The 11,353-nt window shown below is 39.5% G+C and overlaps 1 protein-coding gene across 1 annotated transcript; it reads left to right on the top strand.

Moving 5' to 3' along the window:
- Positions 1–7,924: 7,924 nt before the first annotated feature.
- Positions 7,925–8,896, top strand: LOC147352723 (olfactory receptor 4D2-like). Its single transcript, XM_086361004.1, has one exon. The coding sequence runs from the start codon at positions 7,961–7,963 to the stop codon at positions 8,894–8,896; it is 936 nt and encodes a 311-aa protein (XP_086217130.1). The 5' UTR covers positions 7,925–7,960.
- The last annotated feature ends 2,457 nt before the right edge of the window (positions 8,897–11,353 follow it).

Below are 11,353 nucleotides of genomic sequence, written 5' to 3'. Positions count from 1 at the left end.
CTTGTTTTACATTCCTGGATTTCACATCCCTGGATATGTTCCAGTGACTCCTGGTTTATAGCCTATGGGAACTTGAATAGAGCTTATAGCCTGCTGTTGTGTGAAAACTGTATAATACAAATCTTAATTATGTTGAATTGATTCATAGTGCTTTTCAGGTCTACTATGTCCTTTTACTTTTCTGTCTATTCATTCTATTAATTTTTGAGAGTTTGATGTTGAAGCACCAACTAAAAATCTTTATTTATCTACTTAAAAATAATTGTAATATATAGTAAAACCATATGTAACTTTGTTCTGTATTTTCCAAGTCTCCTGTAAATGCGTTATCATATTTTCGTAATTTAGGGGCTTCCCAGGTGGTACTAGTGGTAAATAAACACCTGACAATGCAGGAGACATAAGAGACACTGGTTTGATCCCTAGGTCAGGATGATCCCCTGGAGGAGGGCATGGCAACCCACTCCAATATCCTTGCCTGAAGAATCTCATAGATAGAGGAGCCTGGCAGGCTACAGTCCAGTCCATAGCGTTGCAAAGAATCAGATATGACTGAAGAGACTTAGGACACATGCATGCATACTTTCATAATGTAAAAAATAAAAAAAGAAGAAATAAACTCATCTATAAAAAGGAAAAAAAAATACAGAAGACCTAAATAGGCATTTCTCCAAAGAAGACATACAGGTGGCTAAGAGGCACATGAAAGGGTGCACAACATCACTAATTATTAGAGAAATGTGAATCAAAACTACAATAAGCTATTACCTCAAACCAGTCAAAACGGCTATTATCAGAAAATCTACAAGCAATAAAGGCTGGAGAGAGTGTGGAGAGGAGGGAACCCTTCTACAATGTTGGTGGCAATTTAAATTGGTTTAGACACTCTGGAGAACAGTATGGAAATTCCTTAAAAAACTAAAAATAGAGTTACCATATGACCCTGCAAATCCAACGAAAAACATGGTCTGAAAGGATACATGAACCCAGTGCTCATTGCAGCACTGTTTACCATTGCCAAGACATGGAAGCAACCTAAATGTCCATTGACAGAGGAATGGATAGAGATATGCAGTGCATATATACAATGGAATATTACTCAGCCATTAAAAAGAATGAAATAATTCCATTTGCAGCAACATCAATAGACCTAGAGGTTATCATACTGAGTGAAGTAAGTCAGACAGAGAAAGAGAAATATTGTAAGGTATTCCTTATGTGAGGAATCTAAAAAGAAATGATAGAAATGAATTTATTTATAGAACAGAAGCAGACTCACAGACTTAGAGAATGAACTTGTGGCTACCAGGGGGTAAGGATGGGAGGAAAGAGATACTTAAAGAGTTTGGGATAGACATGTACACCCTGCTATATTTAAAATGAATAACCAGCAAGGAACTACTCTGCAGCACAGGGATCTCTGCTCAATGTTATGTGGCAGCCTGGATGGGAGGGGAGTTTGGAGGAGAATGGATACTTTATATGTATGGCTGAGTCCCTTTGTTCTCCACCCGAAACTATCACAACATTATAAATTGGCTATGCTTCAATATAAAATAAAAAGTTAAAAAATAAATATAATTGAATGACTAAGTTAATGAATAAACACAAAATGAAAAAAAAAAACAGGATAATATTTAAATCTACCTCACTTGTATGTGGAAGAACTTCACATTGTACTCTTATCTACCAAAGGCAGATACTCTATTTTACCAAGAATAAACATTTGCAGTGAAATAATTCAGACCAATCTGGAAGTCCTATGCAGAACAGACAATTCTAAGAAATAAGAAAGTTTTTACAGCACATCAAGGTTACAATGCCAATTAATTCCAGTGTTGATCAATTCCTCATAATGAGAAATATGTGGGTTTCCTATACGAATCCTTGTATTAGTATCAGTTCACAGGTAAAGAATACATCTATACTTTAGATGAATGTATCTAACAGATCTTGGAATAGATGAATAAAGAATCATCAGTTCACTGTAGAGATGACCTAGTAACACTTGGGGTGGATGGTAAAACAGTATCAGGTCTTTGGTTCACAAAATAAAGGACAAGGTTTACAGGCAGTAACTTTCCATTGTATTGATAGTATATGTTTATCCATCTATGACTATTTCTAAGTAAAGATCAGTTAGGCTTAAAATTAGAAGAAAAGGAAAAAAGGGAGAAAGAAGAGAACAGGAAGGAAAGAAAGAAATCAAGCCAGCTATCCATCAGTTCAGTTCAGTTCAGTTCAGTTCAGTCACTCAGTCCTGTCCGACTCTTTGCAACCCCATGAACCGCAGCACGCCAGGGCTCCCTGTCCGTCACCAACTTGTAGAGTTTAACCCAACTCATGTCCATTGAGTCAGTGATGCCATCCAGCCATCTCATCCTCTGTTGTCTCCTTCTCCTGCCCTCAATCTTTCCCAGCATCAGGGTCTTTTCAAATGAGTCAGCTCTTCACATAAGGTGGCCAAAGTATTGGAGTTTCAGCTTCAACATCAGTCCTTCCAGTGAACACCCAGGACTGATCTCCTTTAGGATAGACTGGATGGATCTCCTGCAGTCCAAGGGACTCTCAAGAGTCTTCTCCAACACCACAATTCAAAAGCATCAATTCTTCAGTGCTCAGCTTTCTTCACAGTCCAACTCTCACATCCATACATGATTACTGGAAAAACCATAGCCTTGACTAGATGGACCTTTGTGGACAAAGTAATGTCTCTGCTTTTTAATATGCTGTCTAGGTTGGTCATAACTTTCCTTCCAAGGAGTAAGCGTCTTTTAATTTCATGGCTGCAATCACCATCTGCAGTGATTTTGGAGCCCCCCAAAATAAAGTCAGCGACTGTTTCCACTGTTTCCCCATCTATTTGCCATGAAGAGATGGGACCAGATGCCATGGTCTTAGTTTTCTCAATGTTGAGCTTTAAGCCAACTTTTTCACTCTCGTTTTTCATTTTCATCAAGAGGCTCTTTAGTTCTTCTTCACTTTCTGCCATAAGAGTGGTGTAATCTGCGTATCTGAGGTTATTGATATTTCTCCCAGCAATCTTGATTCCAGCTTGTGCTTCCACCAGCCCAGCTTTTCTCATTATGTACTCTGCATCTATGTTAAATAAGCAGATGACAATATACAGCCTTGACGTACTTCTTTTCCTACTTGGAACCAGTCTGTTGTTCCATGTCCAGTTCTAACTGTTGCTTCCTGACCTGCATACAAATTTCTCAAGAGACAGGTCAGGTGGTCTGGGATTCCCATCTCTTTCAGAATTTTCCACAGTTTACTGTGATCCACACAGTCAAAGGCTTTGGCATAGTCAATAAAGCAGAAATAGATGTTTTCCTGAAACTCTCTTGCTTTTTTGATGATCCAGCAGATGTTGGCAATTTGATCTCTGGTTCCTCTGCCTTTCCTAAAACCAGCTTGAACCTCTGGAAGCTCACAGTTCACGTATTGCTGAAGCCTGGCTTGGAGAATTTTGAGCATTACTTTACTAGCGTGTGAGATAAGTGCAATTGTTTGGTAGTTTGAGCATTTGGCATTGCCTTTCTTTGGGATTGGAATGAAAATGGACCTTTTCCAGTCCTGTGGCCACTGCTGAGTTTTCCAAATTTGCTGGCACATTGAGTGCAGCACTTTCACAGCATCATCTTTTAGGATTTGAAATAGCTCCACTGGAATTCCATCACCTCCACTAGCTTTGTTTGTAGTGATGCTGCCTAAGGCCCACTTGACTTCACATTCCAGGATGTCTGGCTCTAGGTGAGTGTGAGTGATCACATCATCATTATTATCTGGGTTGTGAAGATCTTCTTTGTATAGTTCTTTTGTGTATTCTTGCCACTTCTTAATACCTTCTACTTCTGTTAGGTTCATATTTCTATCCTTTACTGAGCCCATCTTTGCATGAAATGTTCCCTTGGTATCTCTAATATTCTTGAAGAGATCTCTAGTCTTTCCCATTCTATTGTTTTCCTCTATTTCTTTGCGTTGATCGCTGAAGAAGGCTTTCTTATCTCTCCTTGCTATTCTTTGGAGCTCTGCATTCAAATGGATATATATTTCCTTTTCTCCTTTGTTTTTTGGCTTCTCTTCTTTTCACAGCTATTTGTAAGGGCTCCTCAGACAGCCATTTTGTTTTTCTGCATTTCTTTTTCTTAGGGATGGTCTTGATTCCTGTCTCCCATACAATGTCATGAACCTCATTCCATAGTTCATCAGGCACTCTATCAGATCTAGTCCCTTAAATCTATTTCTCACTTCCACTGTATAGTCATAAGGAATTTGATTTAGGTCATACCTGAATGGTCTACTTTCTTCAATTTAAGTCTGAATCTGGCAATAAGCAGTTCATGATCTGAGCCACAGTCAGCTCCCGGTCTTGTTTTTGCTGACTGTATAGAGCTTCTCCATCTTTGGCTGCAAGGAATATAATCAAACTGATTTCAGTATTGACCATCTGGTGATGTCCATGTGTAGAGTCTTCTCTTGTGTTGTTGGAAGAGGATGTTTGCTATGAACAGTGCATTCTTTTGGCAAAACTCTATTAGCCTTTGCCCTGCTTCATTCCTTACTCCAAGGCCAAATTTGCCTGTTACTCCAGGTGTTTCTTGACTTCCTACTTTTGCATTCCAGTCCCCTATAAGGAAAAGGACATTTTTTGGGAGTCTTAGTTCTAAAAGGTCTTGTAGGTCTTCATAGAACCATTCAACTTCAGCTTCTTCAGCATTACTGGTCAAGGCATAGACTTGGATTACTGTGATATTGAATGGTTTGCCTTGGAAACAAACAGAGATCATTCTGTCATTTTTGAGATTGTATCCAAGTACTGCATTTCAGACTCTCTTGTTGACCATGATGGCTACTCCATTTCTTCTGAGGGATTCCTGCCCACAGTAGTAGATATAATGGTCATCTGAGTTAAATTCACCCATTCCAGTCCATCTTAGTTCTCTGATTCCTAGAATGTCGACATTCACTCTTACCATCTCCTGTTTGACCACTTCCAATTTGTCTTGATTCATGAACCTAACATTCCAGGTTCCTGTGCAATATTGCTCTTTACAGCATCGGACCTTGCTTCTATCACCAGTCACATTCACAACTGGGTGTTGTTTTTGCTTTGGCTCCGTCTGTTCATTCTTTCTGGAGTCATTTCTCCAGTGATCTCCAGTAGCATATTGGGCAGTTATGCATAAGATTCCAGAAAAGAGAGAGAAAAGTTTGTTGAGCAGCAAGTCTGTGGTTCTCAAAGTGTGGTCCCTGTAACAGGGGATCAGAATCACCTGAGAACTTGTTACAAATGCAAATTCTGGGCCTTACCGTGGGCCAACAGAATGAAAAAGTCTAGAGGTTGGGCACAGTGATTTATCTTTTAACAAGTTCTGCAAATCATTGTCTCAAAGGTAAGAATCACTGGTCTAAGAAATGGGTTCTTCTAAAACTCCCAGTAGTCTGTTTCTTTTGAAGAGATTCCTGTACTTTTGGATCTTGACCAAGGAATCCTGTATTCTGCAAATTTATAAAATTGTGTTGTTCTTGGTCCTTTTGGCCCCCAAGGAATAACTTTTAATGAATATGTGGTTTTGAAACAGAAACTTTTTAACAACTCCCATTGCTCCCTTCCCCCAAGTGTTAATCAGCTCAGCCCTATCTCCTGAGCCAAGTCCAGTAGTTTCTTCCAAGGATATCTCCTCTTCCCCTAGAGTCACACTCATTGTTGCATACTCGATGTATGGGCAGTAACTGGGATGCTGGAGAAAAACGGTCTGCAAGAAGATGGAAGACCTGGAGACTCTCTCCCAGTCTGGCTGAAGGAAGGTGAGACCAGGGTTTCCTCACCTGTGGATACAGTAAGAAGGATCCAGAGTCACTTGCTGGAGAGTGCAGAAAATAAACAGGGACACGGACTGATGGCAGGAAATCTAAAGTGTGAAGGGAGCCTCAGAAAGTAACACAGAGGAAATGAGGTTCTGAAAACAGATTCCTCAAGTTGCATGTGCAAAATCAGGCTTTTAACAGCCAAGTGAGAATGTGGTCCTGTGATTTAGAGGGAGGATGTTGAGAGCAAACGATAAAGAAATACACCACAGAATTCTCCACACGGTCACACTGAACAAGATCATGTAACTCTCCTAATACATTAGGATAGCCAACTGTTTTTTGAGCAACTGCTAAATCAGAGTTGCTATTATATATTTTTGGGCTACTGAATAATTAAATTTAAAATCTAATTCAAAGGGACAACAGAAAAGAAATGATAAATGCCATACTAGAGGTACTTATAAAATGTTATTGGAACCCTGAGAAGGGAGGGGTTAATTCTGCATGGGAGAAATGGGGAAGGAGTCAGAGAGAAGATGATATCTGAGGATTTCTAGGTTGAGAAAGTTGTAGAATGTATTTCAGGAAACAGAATTCATTTCCAAAGCTACAGAAGCAATCGAATATATGACATATGTGATAGACTATGAATTCCCTGAACAGCAACCAGTTCCTGGGTAACAGGGATACCGATGAGAAGGGTAGATGGAGCCTACATTTTAGAACTTGGTGTGACACACTGAGAGGGAGACACTTGTATGTAAGCATGGGTTTCAACCCTGAATTAACCCATAAATCATGTTAGGTCACTTCTAAAAGTTTGAGTTTTAAGCTGTGGGCCCTCAATACTCATTAAAAGATTATAATGATGGGGAGAGGTGATCAAAGATGAGTTTAGAAAGAGCTCTCTGACAGTGATATAGTATATGGACAAGAGTGGAGGCAGATGGAAGCCCAAGGATAAGACTTAAAATGATCTCTGATGGACAATGGATTGCAGGAGGCAAATGAGGAGGAGAGTGAGGCAAGACAGGGGAGTGCGGAAGCCACTTAACCCTCACTTGTCACCTCTATCTCTCATCTCCCTAACCTTCTTCACCTTTCTTCCCTTCCATCTCCCGCCCCTCCACCTTTTCATTCCCTTTCCTTCCACCCCCCTAATCTTAATCTTCTCCTTTTTGTTCCTTTGTCCATTCTATTTCTCTTATTTCGGTATCTTCCTGTGTCTTCTGTTCTTGTATTCAGTAACATTTTATAAATTCTTGGGATTTTTATTACAGCTCTTCCAATCCCCTTCATACAGTATCCACCACCTGTTTTTAATTAGAGAATCTCTCTCCACTTTCTCATGTCTCAGCACACACACCATATATGTCCTGGCTTCATCCAGTAAGGGGCCACCTATACCAGGGAGAGGGGACATTCCCTATAGCTGTTCACCCACCAAGAGTCAACACCACATGCTTTTTGGGTATTGACTATCACAAAGCATGAGCACTGCAGGGCACAATTGTGGATCAAGACATAATGTCAGTAGCACGTTATGGTTGAATTTGGGAGGAAAAACCTAGAAACAAAAAGTTCATTAACATTTTGATATGTTAGCTGTTACACAAGAAATGATTGGTACAAAATGTATTAGAGACTTGGAAGAAGGCAAGAGATCCTTACAGTAGGACACTACACAGAGGAGAGTGATTACCATGTAATATCCCAGGTACTATTTAAGGAACCTATGTGTTATCTTATTTAATCCCCTAGACAGTCCATAGAGACAACATTTTTGTTCTGGAAACTGAGACAGAGAGCTTGAATAACTTACTCTGGGTCAAATCTCAAGAATAAGAAGCTCTGGAATTTGACTATAAGTCTGTTGGACTCCAAGCATCTTCTCATCACTGTACTACACAGAATGTTTAAAAAGCAGCCTGTATGTGTCTCTGGATGGCTTTTTGATATAGCATGAGTATATATTTCAGCACCAACTTGTACATGCTCCAAAGGCAAGGCCATTTAATCAGTATCTGGAATTATGATCTGCACAAAATGACCATCATCTAGAACTGGAACTCAATTTGAGCCCCTGAGCACCAATACATCTCTGTCTGTGGTGTGTTTTCTTCATGTGTATGGAGAAGACACCATGCAACCAGGGAACCTCACATGTGTATCAGAATTTGTCTTCCTGGGGCTCTCACAGACTCACGAGCTCCACCTCTTCTTGTTTCTGGTGTTCCTGCTTGTCTACACAACCACTGTCATGGGAAACCTCCTCATCATGGTCACAGTGACCTCTGATTCCAGGCTCCACACACCCATGTATTTTCTGCTGCGAAACCTGGCCGTCATAGACCTCTGTTTCTCCTCAGTCACTGCCCCGAAGATGCTGGTGGACTTCCTTGCTGAAAAGAAGAGCATCTCCTACCAGGGCTGCATGACCCAGATCTTTTTCTTCCACTTTCTGGGAGGTGCCATGGTCTTCTTCCTCTCAGTGATGGCCTATGACCACCTTGTTGCCATCTCTCGGCCCCTCCACTATGTCACCATCATGAACACTCAGCTCTGTGTGGGGTTGGTGGTGGCAAGCTGGGTGGGAGGCTTCATTCATTCCATTTCCCAACTGGCTCTGATGCTCCCACTGCCTTTTTGTGGCCCCAATGTCCTAGATAACTTCTACTGTGATGTTCCACAAGTTCTGAGACTTGCCTGCACTGACACTTCTGTCCTGGAGTTCCTCGTGATCTCCAACAGTGGGATGCTGGATGTCATCTGGTTCCTTCTCCTCCTGGTCTCCTACTCAGCCATCCTGGTGATGCTGAGGTCCCACTCAGGGCAGGCAAGGAGGAAAGCAGCTTCCACCTGCACCACCCACATCATCGTCATGTCTATGGTCTTCATTCCAAGCATTTACCTCTATGCCTGGCCCTTCACCTCCTTCTCCATGGACAAGGCTGTATCCGTCAGCCACACGGTCATGACTCCCATGCTCAACCCCATGATCTATACCCTGAGGAACCAGGAGATGCAGGCAGCAGTGAAGAGATTAGGGAGGCACTGGCTGCTTTGTAAAAGAGAGTGATAGTGGGTCACTTCTCTTTGGCTTTGTTTTCCACTGATAATTTGGAGAGAGAGCTGCTGTATCTGGCTCTTCAATAACTTGTGTATGTGTTATAAGGGTCATCATAGAAGTGAATGCCTATTGAAAATAAGCAGCTTACCCAGATTTTGAGGAAAAAAGTAAATTCTTACTTTTGTTTGTGTTAGATGATTTGAACACTCCAATGACAGCAACATTTGTTGTTGTGGAAACATTCTGGCAAGCTACACCCTCCTTTCTGCCTTCTTGGTAGACAGTTAGTTTCCTGTTAGAATTATAGAATTTCCCCATAAGAGCAGTTTTGTTTTCTGTATTTTGACCTCTTTCTCAGTACCTCGTTTTGGTGTGAGGCTGGATTATTGGAGACTTCCTAGGATTCTGAGTCTTAAGCTTTAATTCGGAGACCCTAACCCATCACTTACCAAATGGATGACCTTGCATGAGACACCTGCCTTCTCTTGAACTCATAACTTCTTATTAACAAACTCACTGATCTTAATATTTGATCCCAAGCCTCCCAGTTTTATTATAAGAATCATATATAAAAACTGTGAGATAACATTGAGTGAACTATGGAATTACATGTTATTTTCAAGTTGAAATTATCATGAGTATTCACACTTTTTCACTGTACATTTTATACTGTACATTTTCACTGTACATAGTATAATGATTATTATAAGCAAAAGATTAAATGTAAAACATGTACATTTTCACCGTACATAGTATAATGATTATTACAAGCAAAAGATTACATGTAAAACATGTAATTTCAAAACACTGTGCAATATAATATGAATATTCATGTACATGATATTCAATTCAAGAACCACAGGGTACCAATAGCTTATACCTGCTTATAGGTCCTCTCCATCACATGACTTTTCCCCAGATGAAACCACTTATTTGAATTTTGTGTTTATCATTCCATTACTTATAAAAGTAATCTCATCACATTTTTACATAATCAGCATATTGTTTCATTTTGCTATTTTGAGCTTCATACAAATATTACATTGTATATAATATTCCTGGATTTGCTTTTTTCCACTCCACATTATGTTTCTAAATGATACATGTTATTCTGTTTGGCTGTAGTTTATTCATTTGCTCTGCTGTATAATATTCCTTTGTGAGGATAAGCTTAGAGGGATTGTTTCCAGTTTTTGCTGTTGCAAACAGTGCTCTTTTGAATATTCTTCTACTTATTGTTTTGTTGAGGGGCTTGGGTCATATATCTGGAAGTGGAAGTGCCGATTAAAGTGGGTAAAAATATTTCACTGTAGAGAAATTGGTATTTCTCTAACATTTCTTTCCACACTTTTTATTGTATGCAATTTCCCATGAATGCTTTTTGTTTGCTTTTCTACTGACTGTTTCTATGTAGTATAGGAGTTCCTGTGTAATTTGGTTGCTGATTTATTGCCAGCTATACTTATTACAATGCCTTCTCCCAGTTTATGTTTTGTCTTCTTTATTTTTTGTGTTAATTTTCATGTAATCAGGTATATCAATCTTTTATTTTAGTATTAGCTAATGTGTGTTTAGTCTCTCAGTCTTGCTTGACTCTGAAACACCTTGGATTGTAACCTGCCAGGCTCCTCTGTCCATGGAATTTTTCAGGCAAGAATACTGAAGTGGGTTGCCATTTCCTTCTCCAGGGGATCTTTCCAGTCCAGGTACTGAACCTGCATCTCCAATGTCTCCTGCATTGCAGGTAGCTGAGCCATTGGGGAAGCCCAGTTAGCTCATATTAATATCTAATCTTTAAAAATTGTTTCTTATCCAGAGTATAACATGATATTCTGCTACCAAGTTCTATCTTAACTTTTTAAAAAGTTTAACTTTAAAAACATTTTACACTCTTTGAGAAACTTCAAACTTACAGAAAATTTGTAAGTATAGGAGATTTTTTTCCTGAAAGTTTGAGGGTAAGTTACGAACCCAATGCCCACCACTCCTTAATATTTGTATGCATTTCCTACAAAGACATTTTCCTCCAATACTGCCATACAGTCATTAAAACTAATATAAAACAAACATTGATAGAATATAATATTTAGTTTCTACTCAAGTTTTGCCAGATTTCTCAATAAAGTCTGATAAACAGAGAATCTGGGGAGAAGCCATGTGTTGCATTTAGCTGTCATGTCTTTTTAGACTCATTAGATCTGGGAGAGTTTCTCCTTGGTTTTGATTAATAGTACTCCATTCTTCTTTATGGCTGAATACTATTTCACTGTCTGGATACAGTTCATTTTGCTTATCCACTCATCTGTTGAATGACATTTTGATTATTTCCATATTTTGTCTATTGTTAGGGCTACTGCTAATATTTGTTAACAAATATTTGTTTGAATACCTATTTTCAGAACCTTTGAGTATATACCAATGAGTAGAATTGTTGGATCATGTGGTTAATTCTGCGTGTAACTTTTC

Source organism: Bos grunniens, chromosome 19 (assembly GCF_055505025.1).
Source record: "Bos grunniens cultivar Pamir isolate PY7600 chromosome 19, Bosgru_T2T1.0, whole genome shotgun sequence".
Lineage (NCBI taxonomy): Eukaryota > Metazoa > Chordata > Mammalia > Artiodactyla > Bovidae > Bos > Bos grunniens.
Note: the sequence above shows the minus strand (reverse complement) of the source record. Positions and strands in the feature narration are given on the sequence as shown.